Raw genomic sequence first — 21,862 nt, 5'->3', positions numbered from 1 at the left:
TCGTTCAGACTCCCCAACACTGTAACCATGTCCCCCTGTCATATTTATGTGTATGTATATATATATATATATATATATATATATATATATATATATATATTATATAATGTGTGTGTGTGTATACATGTATATATAATGTAGGAGGACTCATTTTATTAACATTAACCAGGCCGTCTGTCAGTGTACTGAGCGGTGATAAATTATCACTGCTTAATAAACAGACCTCTCGGTGTTTCAGTGAATTTCTGGTACTGTCATCTCGTAAAGTCTCACGAGATTCCAGTATCAGGGGCCATTCTCCAGTGTTTGAAGCATTTGTAGATCACTTCACTCCTCCAACAGTGAAGAGATCTACTCCGTTTCATAAACTGGCACATAGAGGAGAACAATCTCTGAGAATGCCGGAGAATGAAACAGTGAATAGATTTCACTGCTTCATATATGGACACCTCTATCTTATACACCTGGAGCAGCGGTTCTTTCTCTAGTTCCCCACTGGCGCTGTCCATTTTGCAAGCCATGTGCTGAGGGGACACCTGTGCGATCATGCTCCAAATAGACACTCACAGCACTGCTCGGCCATTCCCTCTCCCTCCTCACAGGTTTTTACTGACAGCAGCAGGAACATATGGCTCCCCCTGCTCTCAGTGTGTCCCGTGACAGCAGTGATGCAGTCGGGGCCAGTGCTGGATCAGTACAGGGAGGCAGGTAAGTAGTGACAGTGGGCGTGGAAACAGGTAGTGGGTCTTTTTTTTCCCTTAATGCATGGAAGGCATTCAAGTGATTGTAGAGTCTTGTTTTTTTTTCTATAAAAATAACAGACCTGTTATACTTACCTGCTCTTTTGCAGTGGATTTGCACAGAGCAGCCCAGTTCCTCCTCTTCTCGGGCCCCTCCCTCCTGTTGGAGGACCGCCACAGCAAGCAGATTGCTATAGGGGCACCCAAGCTACCCCCTCTCTTTCCTGGTTGGTTAACTGACTTTGATTGAGAGCAGCAGGAGCCAACAGCCGAGGCACTCCTGAAAGTCGCTGGACAGAAATGGGGCTCAGATAAGTATTGGGGGGGGGGGGGGGTTGCTACACACAGAAGGTTTTTTTATCTTAATGCATACGCATTAAGATAAAAAACCTTCTGACTTTACAACCACTTGGTTGTAGGATAAAAAATGCTTAGGCTTTAGAACTTCTTCAAGGAGATGATGATTGTATTAGACTGTACCCTTAGCTGCAATGTCAGCTCTGTGAGGTCTGACCTTTTGATTTACAAAAGGCTTTTATGTAACTAAATAAGCCTTAAATTCTTCCCTAACACAAATACTACTTCATTTGTGTCTCACACGCTCTTCTTCCCAGAGACTGCAGCTTACAGTGGGATGGTGTCATCAGCAGAGGCAGTGCTGCTCATCCAGAAAGCAGAGGGCAGGACTAGGAGTGGACAGGTGCTGATTGACAAGCTACAGGCTTATGAATTAGCAGTGACATAGCTGATAGCCACACCACCTGATTTTTGTTATCCCACTGTAGTAGAAGCCGGTGTTGTGACATATACAGTCCGGCCATCGAAAAATGTCCGCCCCGTAATGCGCAGGCGCAGCGCTTGCACAGTACGGAGCAAAAGGAGATTTGGAAAATCGGAAAAGCGCATGCGCAGTACACAGCGGACACTATCCGACGGGGGACACTATCCGACAGGACACCGACACAGCCTACGTGAGGGTGGAAAATATGTTCTAAATTCAGAAGCTATGCAGCTTCATTGCCATACCATCACAGAAAGCTGTATGAGGTGGACATTACTTGCAAGATAAAGAGGCATTTGAGGGACTTTGCAAGGGGACTAAAAGAAAACTTTAGGTGCAGAAGCAATTATAATTAAGTGTTGCAGGACATATTTTTAATGGGAGGCTATAGTTCTACCTAAAGCAAAAATATGAATGCAATCTATACACTGGGGGGAGAACCTCTGGGGGAAATCTAGGATGGAAAAAGACCTGGGGGTCCTAGTAGATGATAGGCTCAGCAATGGCATGCAATGCCAAGCTGCTGCTAACAAAGCAAACAGAATATTGGCATGTATTAAAAAGGGGATCGACTCCAGAGATAAAACGATAATTCTCCCACTCTACAAGACTCTGGTCTGGCCGCACCTGGAGTATACTGTCCAGTTCTGGGCAACAGTCCTCAGGAAGCATGTACTGGAAATGGAGCGACTACAAAGGGAAATAAAGCTAATAAAGGGTGTGGAGGATATTGGTTATGAGGAAAGGTTGTGAGCACTGAACTTATTCTCTCTGGAGAAGACACTTGAGAGGGGATATGATTTCAATATACAAATAACGTACTGGTGACCCCACAATAGGGATAAAACTATTTCGCAGAAGGGAGTTTAACAAGACTCGTGGCCACTCATTAAAATTAGAAGAAAAGAGGTTTAACCTTAAACTACATAGAGGGTTCTTTACTGTAAGAGCAGCAAAGATGTGGAATTCCCTTCCACAAACGGTGGTCTCAGCGGGGAGCATTGATAGTTTCAAGAAACTATTAGATAAGCACTTGAACTACCACAACATACAGGGATATACAATGTAATACTGACATATAATCACACACATGGGTTGGACTTGTGTCTTTTTTCAACCTCATCTACTATGTAACTATGTAATAAGGAATTCTGCTCAATGCTTATATTAAAATAAGGAGGGGAAAATGTATCTAGTCTCTGATCTCTTCTGATTGAAAAGCCTAGCCTGTGCTGTAATTAGTAGCCAAAGCTATTGTGGTCTAGCCTGGAAACTGTGGATCAGTAATACATGGAAAGAAAGATGTGCCTTTTTATTGTGATTTGGAATAGTGTATTGATTTACACAAAGCATCATTCTAGTGATAGGCTCACTTTAAAAGGTCACTTCTCCTATTAAGCCAGCCATAGATGCATCAAAAATGAGCCGGTTCCGCAGGGACTGGCTGAGATTTGATCCATCTATTGGCAGGCTGGTTGTACGGAAGTTGATCCATCAATCGACTTCAATTCAACCAGCCTGTCAGATTTTTTTGCACATGATTACTGCCAGCAGCTATAGTCACCAACTAGTGATCATTGTGTTCTGCCAGCAGGGAAGGATTGTGGCAGGGAAGGATCATTCTGCTGGCATGGGGGAGCATGTGATCTCCTAATGATGATATGCTCAGGCCTAACAACCTAAAGCCAGGGCCAAACACTGTCATGCGAGGTACAGGTGACAGCACTCCATCTGTGTAAGCTCCCATAAAGGGTTTAGACTGGATAATTTGAGGAGGCTGTTGGGGAAGGGGGAGGAGTCCAGTGACGTCGATGTCTGTGACGTCACCGGATCTCCGACGGAACTCCCTGAAGACCCGGAAGCCGGCGGGGAGGTGAGTACCGATCAAAAGAATTTTGATCGATTAAAAAAATGAATCGATTAATCGAGGAATTAATATTTAATTTCCACAGCCCTACTGGGAAGGGCTGTGAAGATGAGTATAAGTGAGTAAGTAGACTTTAACCACTTAACAACCGGCCCATAGACAATTAACGGCTTCAGGGCGGTTGTTTAACTCTGAGGGGCCATTAATTAACGGCCTCCCAGAATTCCGCTCATCGCGGGCGTTTACCACGTGATCGCTCCGTCAAATGCCGGAGTGATCACTTGTAAACAAACCGGCATCATGTTATGACGCTGGTTCCTCCCTCCCCTCTCTGTACCGATCGGTACAGCGGAGGGGGAAGAGATCGGTGTCAGCAGCGCTGTGGCTGCATCTGCAGTTCCCACATCGCTGCTCACCGAATTTAACCCCTCAATACCCTGGCAATACTCTGCAATACCCTGGCAATACTCTGCAATACCCTGGCAATACTCTGCAATACCCTGCCAATACTCTGCAATACCCTGCCAATACTCTGCAATACCTGCCAATACTCTGCAATACCCAGCCAATACTCTGCAATACCCAGCCAATACTCTGCAATACTCTGCAATACCCTGCCATAAATTGCCATACCCAGCCATACTCGAAGATACCCTGCAATACCCAGCCATACTCGGTGATACCCTGCAATACCCAGCCATAGACGCCGCCCTCCGGTGCTTCTACTGACTCGCCAATACGATCAAAGCCAGAATCTTTTTTTATTTTTATTTCAGGCTTCCCAGCCTAGAGGTGAGATGTGGGGTCTTATTGACCCCACATCTCACTGTAAAGAGGACCTGTCATCCATATTCCTATTACAAGGGATGTTTACATTCCTTGTAATAGGAACAAAAGTGATCAAAAAAAATATTTTTGGGGAAAAAAGTCAAACTAAAATAAATAAAGTAAAATGAACAATAAAAAAAATAAAATAATTTAAAGTGCCCCTGTCCCCATGTGCTCACATGCAGAAGCGAACGCATATGTAAGTCCCTCCCACATATGAAAATGGTGTTCAAACCACACATGTGAGGTATCACCGTGAACGTTAGAGCGAGAGCAATAATTCTAGCCCTAGACCTCCTCTGTAACTCAAAACATGTAACCAGTAAAAAAATTTAAAGCGTCGCCTATGGGGATTTTTAAGTAGTGACTTTTAGCGCCATTCCACAAGCATGTGCAATTTTGAAGAGTGACATGTTAGGTATCTATTTACTCAGCATAACTTCATCTTTCACATTATGCAAACATTGGGCTAACTTAACTGTTTTTTTTTTTTTTAAGCACAAAACTGTTTTTTTTTTTTTTAAACGCGTTCGAAAAATTGCTGCGCAAATACCGTGTGAGATAAAAAGTTGTAACGACCACCATTGTATTCTCTAGGGTCTTTGCTAAAAAAAATATATAATGTTTTGGGGTTCTCTGTAATTTTCTAGCAAATAAATGATGATTTTTACATGTAGGAGAGAAATGTCAGAATTGTCCTGGGTGCTCCAGAACGCCTGATGGCGCTCCCTGCATGTTGGGCCTCTGTATGTGGCCACGCTGTGTAAAAGTCTCACACATGTGGTATCGTCGTACTCGGGAGTAATAGCAGAATGTGTTTTGGGGTGTAATTTGTGGTATGCATATGCTGTGTGTGAGAAATAAACTGATAATATGACAATTTTGTGAAAAAAAAAAAAGTAAAAAAAATCTTGATTTTGCAAAGAATTGTGGGAAAAAATGACAACTTCAAAAAACCATCATGCCTCTTATTAAAAAACCTTGGAGTGTCTTCTTTCCAAAAAGGGGTCATTTGGGGGGTATTTGTACTTTTCTGGCATGTTAGGGTCTCAAGAATTGAAATAGGCCATCAGTACTTCAGGTGTGATCAATTTTCAGATATTGGCACCATAGCTTGTGGATTCTATAACTTTCACAAAGACCAAATAATATCCACCAATTTGTACTTATTTTTACCAAAGATATGTAGTAGTATAAATTTTGGCCAAAATGTATGAAGAAAAAATTACTAATCTGCTAAATTTTATAAACAGAAACAAAGAAAAAATAATTTTTTTACAGAATTTTCAGTCTTTTTTCTTTTATAGCACAAAAAATAAAAAACCCAGCAATGATTAAATACCACCAAAAGAAAGCTCTATTTGTGTGAAAAAAAGGACAAAAATTTCATATAGGTCCAGTGTTGCATGACTGAGTAATTGTCATTCAAAATGTGAGAGCACCGAAAGCTGAAAATTGGTCTGGTTATTAAGGGTGTTTAAGTGCCCAGTGGTCAAGTGGTTAAAGAGGCTCTGTAAGTGGTGCTGGATGTATAATTATAATAAGGGGACACCTGCACAGGTAAATGCATCGAATGCTTCAGTATATAATCTGTATTGTTTTTCTCCTGGGAAAAAAACAATTAATAAGGTCCATTTTGCCTAAAATATAAATCAATGAACAATAAAGATAACAATTAAGGTAAATTTAATTATCATTGTTCTTTTTTTTTTACTCTGAATTGATCCCTTTTTTAACTTGTAGCTTGCCAATAGTAGCTCAATTACCACTGAGCGCAGAACCAGAAGTGGACGGATCATTTCAGCAAAGGTTTGTTCAGCCAGCTATATTAAGACATTATCAATGCAAAGTATTTCCAATTATTTGTAATTGCTATAAACGATGCCGTTGTGTTTGGTAAATTCATTTCTAAGATGTTTTTAAGTAGCAACAGGTGAGTATAGCCTAAGTTAACAGAAATTAGAAATAGATTACAGGTACCATCATCCAGGGTTCATAATGGAGAGGGGTTGGTTGGTATAGAAATGCCCGGGCAGCTGCTCACACTGACCCTCAAACACTTTTGACCAACAAGGCGACAAATTTGGACTATACCAGTACTAGGTAATTAACAAACTAATTAAAATAAATACAATTTAATAAAGACAAAAAAGAACAATTACAAACAAGAGTTCATTAAAATACACTCAAATGTGCACCACAATTCATGAATTCCTAACGGGTCAATCCCGAGAAAATTTCAGAGGAAAAAGGAGGTGCACGGAGTTTCCCCTCTACTAGTTTCGCCAGGGAGCCCGCTTCATCAGGAGGAGGATGATCTATGAAATAAATGTAACATTAAATAAATCATACAAAAAACGAAGCACAAAATCATCAAAAAAGTTAATTTACAATATACATAAATTTTAATGAAAATAAGGAGATCAGCTCACCCTCATAATAGAAACAGGATGCAGACAGGAGGACCCATTATTCCCCTGATGGCGGACACGTAGGATTGGTTAAACAAGCTCTAATTGGAAAGAATTATAAGATTATTATTATTAAGATTATATAATTAATATATAATCTTATATTAAGATTATAATTAAGATTATAGAATCTACATTTTGTTGTACAGGTCAAGTATTTTTTTGGCGCTGTGTAAGCAGGAGCTGAAGCTTTCATTGATTGATATTTTTTACATCATACTGTATCCTCCACTATTAATGCCAAGATAGTGTTCATCACCTGATAATTGATCATTTATCCCTTTTGATAGTATACATTTTATCTTAAAGCAGTTGTAAAGGATATTTTTTCAAATTAAAATAATAAACATGTTATACTTGCTTGGTATTGCACAGAGCTGCCCAATACCTCCTCTTCTGGAGTCCCCTGGCGGCACTTTCCACTCTTCCTCTCCTGCATGTGCCCCCCATAGAAAGCCGTGTGCTATGGGGACACACATTCTAGTGTGCTAGTTAGTACACCCCTTTTTGAAAAGTAAGATTTTAATCATTATTGCAATGAACACAATTTCCAAAATTTGACACAGCTGAGTACTATAGAACATTTGATTAGCTCCTTACATGAAATTAAGGTTAAAGGGGTTGTAAATCTTCGTGTTTTTTCACCTTAATGCATGCATCCTATGCATTAAGGTGAAAAAATACCTGTCAGTGACCGCCCCCCCAGCCCTCACCCCCCCTCCCCCCCCCCCCCGTTTTACTTACCTGAACCCTCAAACTTGACCCACGGGGACATGTTGTCTCTCTGCCTGGGGTTTTCGGCTCTTGATTGGATAGCAGCGCAGCCATTGGCTCCCACTGCTGTCAATCAAATCCAATGACGCAAGCGCTAGGGGGTGGAGCCGAGTCCTGCATTCAGCCCAGGGCCGGACTGGCCTACCGGGATACTGAGACATTTCCCGGTAGGCTGCCTGCCCTGGGGCCGCTTTGAGCTACACTGTGGCTGCAGCGTAGCTCAAAGCAGAGTGCTGCTGTATCACGGAGCTCAGTGTGAAGTCTCGCTGTGACAAAAGTCCCGCCCTCCTCCTAGACCAGCTTGTGTGTTACACGCAGTGTTCTGTTTATCACACGAGCTGGTCTAGGAGGGCGGTGGGACTTTTGTCACAGCGAGACTTCACACTGAGCTACGCGATACAGCGAGACTGAACCTTTCACACTGAGCTCCGTGACACAGCGTGAGATGTACATAATCCCCTGGCACTAACTGTGAGGCGGCAATGTTTAGCATGGTAAGACAGCAATGATGGGCACAGTAAAGCTGTAATGATTGGCATGTTGATGCGGCAATGATGGGCATGGTGATGCTACAATGATTGGTAAGGTGAGGCGGCAATGGTTGGCATGGTAGGGTGGCAATGATGGGCAAAGTAAGGCTGCAATGATGAGCATGGTGAGGCTACATTGATTGGCACGGTGAGGCGGCAATGATGAGCATGGTGAGGCTGCATTGATTGGCACGGTGAGACGGCAATGATTGGTATGGTAAGGTTACAATGATGGGCACGGTGAGGCTACATTGATTGGCACGGTGAGGCTGCAATGATGGGCACAGTGAGGCTGCAATGATGGGCACGGTGAGGCGGCATTGATTGTCATGGTGAGCCGGCTATGAGGGGCACAGTAAGGCTGCAATGATGGATATGGTGAGGGGCCAATGATTGGCATGGTGAGGCGCCAATGATAGGCATAGTAAGGCTGCAATTATGGGCATGGTGAGGCGCCAATGATGGGAAAAATAACGCTGCAATTATGGCCGCGGTGATGCTGCAATGATGGGCACGGGGATGCGGCAATGATGGGCACGGGGATGCTACATTGATTGTCATGGTGAGATAGCAATGATTGGCACGGTAAGGTGACAATGAAGGGCAAAGCAAGGCTGCAATAATGGGCATGGTGAGGCTACATTGATTGGCATGGTGAGAAGGCAATGAGGGGCACAGTAAGGCTGCAATGATGGGCATGGTGAGGCGACAAAGATTGGCATGGTGAGGCGCCAATGATGGGCACAGCAAGGCTGCAATGATGGGCATGGTGAGGCGCCAATGATGGGCACAGTAAGGCTGCAATGATGGCCACGGTGATGCTGCAATGATGGGCACAGTGATGCTACATTGATTGGCATGGTAAGGTGGCAATTATGGGCAAAGTGAGGCTACATTTATTGACACGGTGAAGCGGCAATGATGGGCATGGTGAGATGGAAATGATTGGCATGGTAAGGTGGCAATGATGAGCACAGTGAGGCTGCATTGATGGGCACAGTGAGGCTGCATTGATGGGCACAGTGAGGCTGCATTGACGGGCACAGTGAGGCTGCATTGATGGGCACAGTGAGGCTGTATAGATGGGGGCACAGTGAGGCTGCATTGATGGGCTCTGTTGAGGCTGCATTGATCTCCTGTACCATGTCTGCAGTATCTGACCATCTCCTGTATCATGTCTGCATTCGCGCCCCCCCCCCCCCACACACACACACACACACACACACACACACACACACACACTCGCAGAGTCCCAGTTGTCCCCCTTGATGATTCCTCCACTTTTACTACTTTTAACTGAAATTTTCTGTTATATATATATATATATATATATATATATATATATATAAAGCCCTATATGATCAACAAGAATGACTAAATCTAATATTTTGTATGACCTCCCGTGTAATTTGTAAGGACCAAGTTTTCTAGGCATGGAATGAACAAGTTGGCAACATATTGCAACATCTATCTTTTTCCATTCTTCATGAATGACCTCTTTTAGAGCCTGGATGCTGGACGGAGAGTGATACTCAACTTGTCTCTTCAGAATTCCCCATAGGTGTTCGATTGTGTTCAATCAGGAGACATGCTTGCTGACTGAATCATTTTCACCTTGTTCTTCTTCAGAAATGCAACAGTGGTCTTAGATGTGTGTTTTGGTCACTGTCATGTTGGAAAAGTGCACAGCGGACAAGGGCAAAGAGTGATGGTAGCATCTTCTCTCAATAAAGAGCAGTACATCTGTGAATTCACGATACCATGAATGAAATTCAGCTCCCCGACACCCTGCAGCCCCACAGAAGGACACTTCCACCACCATGTTTCACTGTAGGCACCATGCAATTTTCTTTGTACTCCTCACCTTTGCAACGCCATACAGTTTTGAAGCCATCAGTTCCAAAAATATTTATCACTCCAGAGTACAGAGTCCCAGCAGTCCTATTTTTCAGCATGGGCCCTGCCAAAATCTAGGCAGGCTTTTTTGTGCATGAGCTTTAGGAAAGGCTTCTTTCGTGGACGACACCCATGCATGCCATTCCTTTGCAGCGTGCGGCGTATGGTGTCACGGGAAACAATCATCCCAGTTTGGCTTTCTACTTCTTTAGCTAACTGCAGTGAACTTGCATGGTGATTTTCTTCAACCCTTCTCATCAGAAGACGCTACTGTTGAGGTGTTCACAAAACACTTCAAACAAAAAAATACATAAAAGTGACACGAGGGGTAAAATAAATAGAAAAGTGGGGAGAAAAATGGCAACTAACCTATAGTTAAATGATATGCACCTGTCATATGGACTAAAGCTGTCTTACAAATGACAGCTTTAATCCATATGGCAGGTACATAGGTTTTAACTACATGTGAGTGCCATTACGTTGCTGGGGGTGGATGGGTAGATCACAATCAATTGATAGCCGACCCCCATTCTACAGTATCACTGTGTATGCTTCAAATCATAAAAACATCCTAACTTTAGACAGCTGATGGTTTTGGTGGGCTGATATGTGCCTTTCCTAACTGGTCAAAGATCTGCCCAGGCATGGACAGTTTTAGTTTATAGCCTTGGACATGAAAGCAGGTTTGTCTTGTTAATTTGCATTTCTTCCATTGTGTCCCAGTACTGTCCTGACTTTGTTTCCTGCTTGGTACATCTGAGCTATAGTAACATAAGTCTTATTATGTAGAAGGCGTTGTCATTGCTTCCTGTCCTTCACAACAATGCATGCACACCCAGGTAGAGTTAAGATGACCTTTCATACGTGATAAACACAGGTATGCAGTGAATAATAACTGGCAGATCCTAGCTTTATTGGGAACTGTAAGTACTCAGTAGTATCTTTTGGCCAGACTGTTATAGCGTCTCCTCTGGAAATGATGAGCTTTACAGAAAATATTTCTGCATCTAACAGAATCTTTTAGCTACAATATATTTAAAGGCCTACCAGCTTGGGTATTTAACATGGAAGGGAAGATGTGATGCTATAAGGGTCAAACTTAGGGGGGGATTTACTAAAAGTGGAGCACTCAGAATATGGTGCAGCTGTGCATGGTAGCCAATCAGCTTCTAACGTCACCTTGTTCAACCTTATTCAAATGGCTGATAGCTCTAAAGCAGGGATCTGCAATTAGCGGACCTCCAGCTGTTGCAAAACTACAAGTCCCATCATGACTCTGCCTCTGGGTGTCATGCTTATTGCTGTCAGAGTCTTGCTATGCCTCATGGGACTTGAAGTTCTGCAACAGCTGGAGGTCCACTAATTGCATATCCCTGCTCTAGGTTTAAAGGGGTTGTAAAGTAAAAATGTTTATTTTTTTAAAATAACAAACATGTCATACTTACCTCCACTGTGCAGCTCGTTTTGCACAGAGTGGCCCCGAACCTGCTCTTCTGGGGTCCCTCGGCGGCTGTCTCAGCTTCCTCCCGCAGGTGCTTCTCACGTTAATGCGAGCTCCCTCGCATTGGTGAGAAGCACTGCGGGCGCGCTCCCGTGATACAGCCGGCGGCTATAGCCGCTCGCTGTATCACAAGGCCCCGCCCCCCGGCGCGCTGCGTCATTGGATGTGATTGACAGCAGCGCGAGCCAATGGCTGCGCTGCTTTCAATCCATCCACTCCAGCCAATCAGCGGCCAGGCTGAGCGGCGAAGAGGACGGCGGGGGCGAGCGCGGGATTTTCGAGGGGTCAGGTAAGTAAAACTGGGGGACTGGGAGTGCCGGCAGTGTCAGATGTTTTTTCACCTTAATGCATAGAATGCATTAAGGTGAAAAAACATTTACCTTTACAACCCCTTTAATTTCACAGTGCTATATTATGTTATTGTCAGAATTCCATAAAGGGCACCCCAGTAAGGTGGCATCGCTCTGGGAGAGAGATTTTGGACCGCTAACTGGTAACCAATGGGAAGAAACATTTCAGGCTGTGACAACATGCTCCCTTAACCACTTTAAGACCAGCCGCCGCAGTTATACAATGGCAGGTTGGATCTATTGCATGAATTGCCGAAGCCGTACGTTGCTTCGTGCAATAGATACAGTGGGCGTGCACATGGCATGGCTGAGCCGATGCACGTGGTCGGCGACTTCAGTGTCCGCCGGCCACCCGCGATCGCTCCACAGAGAGCCAGAACGAGGAATCTGTCAATGTACACAAACAGATTTCCATTCTGACAGGGGAGTAGAGACAGATTGTCTGTTCCTAGTAATCAGGAACAGCGATCTCTCTCCTCCTCCAGTCAGTCTCATCTCCCCACAGTTAGAAACAACTCCCTGGGGAACACATTTATCACCACTAGTGCTAATCCCTTCCCTGCTAGTGTCATTTATACAGTAATCAGTGCATTTTTATAGCAGTGATCACTCTGTAAATATCACTGGTCCCAAAAAAGTGTCTGATCTGTCTGCCGCAATGTCGCAGTCTCGCTAAAAATCACTGATCACCACCATTACTAGTAAAAAATAAATAAATAAATGCCATAGATCTATTCATCTATTCTCTATTTTGTAAACGCTATAACTTTTGCTCAAACCAATCAATATACGCTTATTTTGATTATTTATTTATTTTTACAAAAAATATGTAGAAGAATACATATTGGTCTAAACTGATGAAGAAATTTTGTTTTTGATTTTTTTCGGATAATTATAGCAAAAAGTAAAAAATATTGTATTTTTTTTCAAAATTGTCGCTCTTTTTTTGTTTTTAGCGCAACAAATAAAAACTGCAGAGGTGATCAAATACCACCAAAAGAAAGCACTATTTGTGGGGGAAAAAAGGGATGTCAATTTTGTTTGGGTGCAACATCGCACAACTGCGCAATTGTCAGTTTAATTGACGCAGTGCCGAATCGCAAAAAGTGCTCTGGTCAGGAAGTGGGTAAAATCTTCCGGGGCTGAAGCGGTTGAATGAAAATTAGACGATATGGTATCATACGAGAAACTTTTTCCTGCTTGTCTGATCGGAAAATATCAGATGGATTTTCGTGATTGGCTCTCAAAAGCTGTGTACTAACGATCCAATTATCGTATTATTTTTAGGTCGTGTTATACGGGCCTGTAGAATGAATTGGCCTCGGTCTACGTGGATTGGTTACACTGTCATACTGGGTCAACGTAGAATTGGAGTGGATTATGTTAATAATGCCACAACTTTTGTTGGTTACATCATTCTTTATTGTTTTGTATTGTCTTGGACTGTAAAGCTTTTTAGGTATATCAATAAACACTTTCCTGACACTGTCGCAATCACGGTGTGACGCCGGCTTTGTGCCGCCGCACCGATTTCCAAAAGTAGTTCCTGCAAAACATTTTGCAATTTCAATAGATGCAGATCGCCCCCAAACTCAGCTAAACTCGCACAATTTCATACCCGCGTTCAGTGTAAACGTACCCTAAAACCTGGAAGCTGATTGGTTTCTTTAACGTCAAATCTGTAAACCACTCAGTGATGATTACCAAGATGATATCAGTGATGAAATAAACTGCTGCAACTTTATGTGAGACACACACAATCAATGAACTAAAATAAAAATAAGCTGCGTATTGTTAAAAAAAATAAAAATAGTTGTGGTGTCATATAAAACATGAGTATAGATCAAAATAAAGAGAAATATAAACCCCCAATTGGCTCTTATATGTCTCTGGAGAAAGAGAGTTCTTTAGCATAACCAACCAGAACAACAATCTGTAGGAGGGTTTTTTCAACAGTTTCATCCACGATGTCATATGATCAAGACACCCAAGAAGAAGTGAGAGGGTAGGATAGGAAAGGTCCTCCACCTTTAAAATCACTGCCGCTTACCAGCTAGATAGATCTCTTGTTAGGTAGATCAAAAACGCCTGTGGTTAATTCCTTACCCCCGGGTCTCCGTGCTTGGCAGCAAGTATCTCAGGTTCCTCCTCGCTGGATAGCCCCTGTGTGTACCAACGGTCTGTTAGTCCCCATGTAAGGATAAAAATGCTTCCATAGTGTAAATCCCTAAAATGTTTATTTAAAAGACAAGATTGCACTTACAATTTGCCGTAGATAAAATAGCGTGTCAAAAAATAGTCAGGCCGGCTCTCGATAGCTGCGCATTACTTCTGGGATTTTGCATTAACTCGGTGACGTCAGGACGCCGCTCCTCCCTATGCCGTTTCGTCACAGATGACGGAGGACCTTTCCTATCCTACCCTCTCACTTCTTCTTGGGTGTCTTGATCGTATGTCACCATGGATAAAACTGTTGAAAAAACTCTCCTACAGATTGTTGTTCGGATTGGCTATACTAAGGAACTCTCTTTCTCCAGAGACATATAAGAGGCAATTGGACACTTGGGGGGTTTATATTTCTTTTTATTCTGATCTATACTCATGTTTTATATGTCACCACAACTATTTTTTTAACAATGCGCAGCTTATTTTTATTTTGGTTGATTGGTTCTTTGCAGAGCTGCACCAGATTATGCATTCTCTAGTTTTGGTAAAACTCCTCCATAGTTTTTTTTTTTTTTTTGAAACATTACAAGATTATTAACTAATCACATTCACATGTCTGTTGGTATATAAAAGACTTTACTTCCAGGTATCCATTGGATGCTATTGATTTTGTTTGTTTTTAGAATCCACCACCGGGTGAGAAAATCCAGGCCAGTAACTCCAGAGCAGGCAAGAAGAGACAAGCTAGCAAACAGGTATTGTTGTTATTATTATTGTTTTAAAGCTAAACTCCAGGCACAACAACTTTCATTGAAATATATCCATTAAAGAGGAAGTAAACCCTGATGGGTTAACTTCCTCTTTGTCTCTCTGCAAAGGTAAAACATAATGGGCTACTATGTCACCGATGTCCCCTGTAGCACGAATCGTCCATCTTCTTCCGGGTGTCGCTGCTCCGGCACTGTGAGTGGCCGGAGCAGCGATGACGTCACTCCCGCGCATGCTTTGCAAAGCTGAAATGTTTGGGTTTGACTTGAAGAAAAGTTGGCAACCCTAGAAAGGAACCACCAGTGGCGTAACTAGAACCTTCAGGGCCCCAATGCAAGAAACCATGAAGGGCCCCCCTGAACCCCAGCCAGGGCCCTTCCCTCCAAGTCCAGCGGTGGAACTCCAGGGCGTGGTCACAGGTATGACCTTTGTGAGCCCTGTAGTTCCACCACTGGTATCAGTAGTTTTTTTTTATTAGTTTTTATTTTTATTTTTAGGTGCCCCATTGGGGACTGTCCCTAGGCAGGATGGGGTCCCCGTCCCCAGAAGAGATGAGGTCCTTTACTCCAGGGCAGATGAAGTTAATGGCCCCAGGTGAGAAGGGGTCCCTCTCCCCAGGGGAGATGGGGGTCCCTGTCCCCACGTGAGAAGGGGCCCCTGTCCCCAGGGGGAGATGGAGGGGGTATGTAATGGTGTGTGGGGGATGGGGTCCTCTCACTCACCATGACCAAGCTGCTGGCCGCGCACTCATCAATGTTGGCCTGGGCTCCATCCAGTGTGCTGGACGGGTGATCAGCATATCTCCCAGAAAGACCTTTCATCATCTGTGTATGATGGGGGAGGAGGGGGGCTGGCAAACAAGCCTGCAGTGTCCTCCGGGAGGCTCTCATAGGGCTGCACTGCATCTGTGTGCTTAAAGTTTGTTTACCAGGTAGAAGTATGCAGTGCAGTATGGGCCGGACTCAGGGGGGGCGGGACTCTGGCTGGGGAGAACAGACATCGGACTGAGCGGCAATGCATGGAGCAGGAGAGGGGTACTCTGAGGAGCCGGCTGAGGACACAGGTCATGCGAGGAATGCACAACTAAAGAGCAGCCAGTGCGATAGTCGAGCATGGAGCTCTGCTAGTCACCCTCCACCTCCAGCCACCCGTGTGCATGGTGCACTGGTACCCCTAGCTGCCTATGCTGCTGCCGGCCATATGTAGAGGGGGCTGCATGGGCCCCCTGCAGCACAGGGACCAGTTGCGGTCGCGACTGCTGCACCCCTATAGTTACGCCCCTGGGAACCACTATAAGAGCCAGTGTCGATGGCTTTTGTTCACTTAAGAACTGCTTATCTCTCCATACAAGTCTTTAGGAATAGAAATGTGGGACAAATGCACCTGCAGTGAAATATGAATGGTCGCAGATGCTTTGCAAAGTTGTAAAAAGCTGCATTTTGCCATCGAAGCCCACCAAACCATTCCCATAACAAATATCCAGTTCAAGCAGGCCAGGCGAGGATTGTTCTCAATGCTGTATTCTCTAAAACAATAGCAGGGCAGAGTAAATACTGTAAGTAATATTGCTGAAGCTAACATTGGGACACCAAATGCAGTCAGCAGTGTTCATTTTATTTGGGCGTGTTACAAAAATAGCAATGAAAAAAAAAAGAATAAAAAAGAATAGGGTAAATATTTACTCATCAAACACAGCTGTATAATGTCACATGTCCCACATAATATCTTACACCGTTTACAATGCTTTTCTTTAACAGAGCCAACCTTTTGATGTCTCCAGTAGCCAAGAAGGTTCTACAGGAACAAAGAAAAGGAAGTTCAGCGAACCAGAAGATCCCATTTAAATCACTTTACCATTTCAATGCTCTTCTGAAACAGTTTCTCCACCTCAGCCCTAAAAAGAAATGTTAGGTTTCCCTCTTTAATTTTTTATTAAGTTACGAGTTTAGGCACAAAGTTCATACATTGGAGGGTGGGATGAATTTAAAAATACAATTACCTCCAATGCTCCTGATTTGGAAATATGCACCTTGAGGCCGGGTTCACACATATACGGCTGCGGGTTCATACCTGGTATCCAGTGCGTGTCTGTTCATGAGAACGAAGTGCCACCAGCACACCAGGATCTCCAAAATTGGAAAGAACACAGTCAGTGTTGATGGGGTAATCCCTCTCACGGAGCCATTGGAGGTTATTTACAAAAGGCAAACCCACTTTGCACTGAAAGTGCACTTGGAAGTAAAGTCGCTGTAGATTCGAGGGGGACATGCAAGGAAAATAAAAAACAGCATTTTAGCTTGCACATGATTGGATGATAAAATCAGCTGACATTCCACTCATTTCAGATCTACCCCTTAGATTTAGAGCGACTGCACTTCCAAGTGCACTTGCAGTGCAAAGTGGATTTGCCTTTCGTAAGCAACCCCCATTGTGTTCTTCTGGCGAGGGGGTCACAGGGAGCCGTCCCGACCAGTAATTATTGCCAGTAGCTTGGCAATGGCAATAATCGCATGACAAAACCGACAGGCTAGTTGTGCCCAAGTTGATCAATCAAACAACTTGGGTACAATCCGCCTGCCCATACATGATTCGAATCTCAGCCTGTTCCTGCTGAACCAGCCGAGATTCCAACCATCTATGGCCAGCTTAAGTATTAGTAATCTCCTTTTACAAGGTTGTTTGAATTTGAGTTTCTTAGCAACAAGATTGCTTTGCAGTGCAGTGAAGTGGAAATCTTACTTTCCCTTTGGTACTCAACCATTCAGTTTTTCGGCAGGGGAAAAAAAAAAAAAGCCCCGTTTAGGCTTAAAGCCAATCTTAGTTGGAAGCTGCGCAGGGGTGAGGGCTCTCCCCCTTGCTTCATGTGACAGCACTGATGTCAGAGTAACCAATTTCCAATCACCAATGATGTCATTTATTGCCAATTTTTCAAAATGTACTAAATAATAAGAAAAGGCAAGTGTGCTGTTTATATTTTGTACCCTTCTTGATTGCATTTTTATTGTTTAGCTTGGGGGTCTCAAACTGGCGGCTCTCCAGCTGTTGCGAAACTGCAAGTCCCAGGAGGCATTGCAAGGCTGACCGTTACAAGCATGACTCCCCCAGGCAGAGGCATGATGGGACTTGTAGTTTCGCAACAGCTGGAGGGCCGCCAGCTAATGTTTCAGTTTAAATGAAAAGGATTCGTTAACTAAGAATAATTTTTATGCACTAATATCCTGCTCTTACGTATATGGACCTTGAACAGTAGTGTTGAACAGACTTGTTCCAGAATGCTCTTGTTTCCATACATAATATATTAACAAGTTAGACTGAAGAGATGTTTAAAACATGAATTGATTGTGTGTTTACATTAGAGTAATAAATATAATGACTGCAGCATTTTTGTGTGGTGTCATTCCAATAACAGAACTATTCCAGGCCTAGTCTACATGGAAAAATTGCAGTTATTCAATCGTGCTACTAAAAAATAAACAAAAAAAAAAAACTTGAAAAAACAAAAACGTGATTAGTAGCAGAAGAGTAGAAAGTGATCGCTAACTGCTGGGCCAATGGATTCCTTGTTGTACAGTCTACACTAGACTTATTTAAAGTGGTTGTAAAGGCTGAAGTTTTTTTACCTTCATGGATAGCATGACCTGGGTGTAGCTCTGCCACCTCCCATGGGACCGCGGTATATTGCTGGGACCCCTTCACACATAATAGATGGAGGAACATATATTTCCCGATCTCCTCTGTCACAAATGCAGCCGGGAAGCAAAAAACATTTTTGTCAATTCTGGCTTCAAAGCTGTCACTTTCTATCTGTAATGCCCTGTACACACAGTCGGAAATTCCGGCGGAAAAAAGGTCCAATCATATTGTCGGAAAATCCGATCGTGTGTGGGCTCTATTGGACTTCTTCCATTGGAAATTCAGATAGAAAAAATTTGAGAGCGGGAGCTAAAAGTTTCTGACAAAAAAATCCGATCAGACTTTTTAGATCGTTTGTAGAAAATTCCGACGGACAAAGTGCCACGCATGCTCAGATCAAATTACGAAACCAAAGCTATTGGCTATTAGCCTCTACGTAGTCTCGTCGTACACAGCGAACGTCACCATGTTCCAAACTATTGGATTTGCCGACAGCTTTGTCTGACCGTGTGTATGCAACAACAGTTTCAAACAAAATCCGTCTGAAAAAATCTGACGGATTTTGTGGTCGGAATGTCCGACCGCGTGTACAGGGCATTACAGTCAAATAAGCACTTATCAAGCACTATGTGTGCTTTGATAGCTGCTTTGGAGGGCAGGGGAGACACTCAGGGTCTAATAAACCCCTGATGTCTCCATATAGAGTACCTCTCATTAGCCAAAGCATAGGGGACCCTCAAAATGGGGGTTGTTTCTGGCCCCTGAAATGCATCAGCTGCCCTTTCGTCTTTACCATCACAATTTTTTTTTTTTTTTTAAAGATTTGGATTTTTAAGACATTTGTTTAGTGCTCCTATTGGTTCAATTACACATGGATTTCCCAGTGGGGTGACACGGCTTGGCCAACTACTCCCTTTTTTTTGGACAGCTGCCAAACTCAAGTGATCAGGTTCAAGGAATACGTTTTACACCATCTTCTGAAAGTAGATAATATACACACACACACACACACACACACACAGTACATACATATACAGTCACACACACACACCGTACGTACACATATATATATATATATACATACATATACATATACATACATATACATATATATATATATATATATATATATATATATGTGTGTGTGTATATATATATATATATATCAAGGTCCTGGAGTGGCCTAGCCAGTCTCTAGATCTCAACCCCATAGAAAACCTTTGGAGGGAGTTGACAGTCCGTGTTGCCCAGCGACAGCCCCAAAACATCACCACTCTGGAGGAGCTCTTCATGGAGGAATGGGCCAACATACCAGCAACACTGTGTGACAACCTTGTGAAGACCTACAGAAAACATTTGACCTCTGTCATTGCCAACAAAGGATATATAACAAAGTATTGAGATGAACTTTTGATATTTACAAAATACTTATTTCCCACCAAAATTTGCAAATAAATTCTTTCAAAAATCAGACAGACGATGTGATTGTCTGGATTTGTTTCCACATTTTGTCTCTTATAGCTGAGGTATACCCATGAAGACAATTACAGGCCTCTCATCTTTTTAAGTGGGAGGACTTGCACAATTGGTGGCAGACTAAATACTCTTTTGCCCCACTGTGTATATATATATATATATATATATATATATATATATACACACACACACACACACACACACACACACACATAATATAACTGGGTACTAACATTTATAGGTACAGTTGATCTGGGGAAAATCCAATTGCCTCTCGGGGGATCAGGAAGGAATTTTTTCCCCTGCTTTAGTAAATTGGATCATGCTCTGCTGGGGTTTTCTGCCTTTCTCTGGGGATCAACTGTGGGTATATGGGATTGTATGATATTATTTATTTTTTGTGGTTGTATTTTTCAATCTGACTAACTATGTAACTAGATACACACACACACATACATACATACATACATACATACATACACATATATATAGTAACATTGGGGTGTTTAGCTCAAGTGGTTAGAGGCATTTTTCAGTCCACATCAGGCAGGCATTTATGAATGAATGAATGAATGAAATACTTATATAGCGCACAATGCGAACTGAATCGCCTCTAGGCGCTGTGGCGAGCTTTGATCATCTGCTAAAAGAGGAAGGTCTTGAGTTTTTTCCTAAAAGCCAGGTGATTTTCTTCCAGGCGGATGTTTATTGGTAGAGCATTCCATAGCCGAGGCCCTTGGACAGCGAATCTCCGATCCCCCTTGGATTTATACCGGGCTTTGGGCACGAGGAGGAGGTTTTTGTTGGCTGATCGAAGACTGCGGTTTGGTGTGTAATGATTTATTTTCTCCATTAGGTATTGCGGAGCTTCTCTATGCACGCATTTGTGGGTGAGGCAAAGGGTCTTGAACGTGATCCGATTTTTTACGGTTAGCCAATGTAAGCTCCTCAGTGAAGGAGAAATGGATTCCCAGGGGTTTTTTCCTGTTATCAGCCTTGCCGCCGTGTTTTGGATCAGTTGTAATCGCGCAAGTTGATATTGTGGTAATCCTATGTAAAGCGAGTTTGCGTAGTCCAGTCGTGAATTAATGATTGTTCCAACTACCACTGCTTTGTCATTCTTTGGGATAAAAGGGATGAGTCTGCGAAGCATGCGCAGCAGATGGTGAGATCGACTGACTACTGCTCCTATTTGCGCATCCATTGACATTTGTGCGTCTAAAATAACCCCGAGACTCTTCGCTTTGGTCTTTGGGGAGATAGTCTGCCCAAAGACGGTTGGTGGAGACCAGGAGGTTTTGGTTGCGGGCTTATGATTTGGGTGTAAGATAAGAAGCTCTGTCTTTGATTGGTTCAGCTGGAGGGAGTTGGTGGTCATCCAGTCCTCTATTGATTTGAGGCAGTTTTCAAGTTGTTGTTGGTGATCTTTTTTCCCATTGATCCGGAAATAAAGTTGCGTGTCGTCAGCGTAAGAGTGGAAGCAGAGATCTGAGCATCTGATGATTTGAAGGAGTGGGCGAATGTAAATGTTGAAGAGAACGGGTGACAACGGAGAGCCTTGAGGGACTCCGCAGGTGACTGCCCGAGTTTCGGAGAGGAATTTTCCTAGTTTCACTGTCTGTGACCGATTTCCTAGGAAGGACGCGAACCAATGGAGATCTATGTCTTGGACTCCGGCTACTTCTGTGAGGCGGACGAGTAGAGTATTGTGATCTACTGTATCAAACGCTGCACTTAGGTCTAGCAGTACGAGGAGACACGGCTCTCCGTCATCTGCCGCTTCGAGGGCGTCATCCCAAATCTTGAGGAGAGCTGTTTCTGTTCCATGACCCAGGCGGAAGCCTGATTGCAGCGGGTCCAGGAGTTTGTGAGTATCCAGGTGAAGTTGTAGCTGATGTACTACAGCTTTCTCCATGATCTTAGAAATGGTGTTGAGGCTTGTAATTGGCCTACGGTTGTTTGGATCCTGAGGGTCCAGGTTTGGTTTCTTGAGTAGAGGTTTGACGATGCCTTGTTTGAGGATGCTGGGAACAATCCCTTCGTGGAATGATCGGTTTATGAGGTGGGTTATGGTTGGAGCC

The 21,862-nt window shown here is 43.3% G+C and overlaps 1 protein-coding gene across 1 annotated transcript in view; it reads left to right on the top strand.

Annotated features, from left to right (window-relative positions):
- The window catches only part of HORMAD1 (HORMA domain containing 1), a 96,469-nt gene extending 78,392 nt beyond the window's left edge, over positions 1-18,077 (top strand). The window contains exons 13-15 of the mRNA XM_077464229.1: positions 5,960-6,025; positions 14,588-14,659; positions 16,430-18,077. Of these exons, the coding sequence (XP_077320355.1) occupies positions 5,960-6,025; positions 14,588-14,659; positions 16,430-16,516 (225 nt within the window). The 3' untranslated portion in view covers positions 16,517-18,077. The remainder of the gene's footprint in view (positions 1-5,959; positions 6,026-14,587; positions 14,660-16,429) is intronic.
- Positions 18,078-21,862: the final 3,785 nt, after the last annotated feature.

Source organism: Lithobates pipiens, unplaced genomic scaffold (assembly GCF_037356315.1).
Source record: "Lithobates pipiens isolate NorthernLeopardFrog02 unplaced genomic scaffold, aLitPip1_a1.2 Scaffold_30, whole genome shotgun sequence".
Taxonomy (NCBI): Eukaryota; Metazoa; Chordata; class Amphibia; order Anura; family Ranidae; genus Lithobates; species Lithobates pipiens.
The sequence above is the reverse complement of the archived record's forward strand: the minus strand, read 5'-3'. Positions and strand labels throughout refer to the sequence as shown.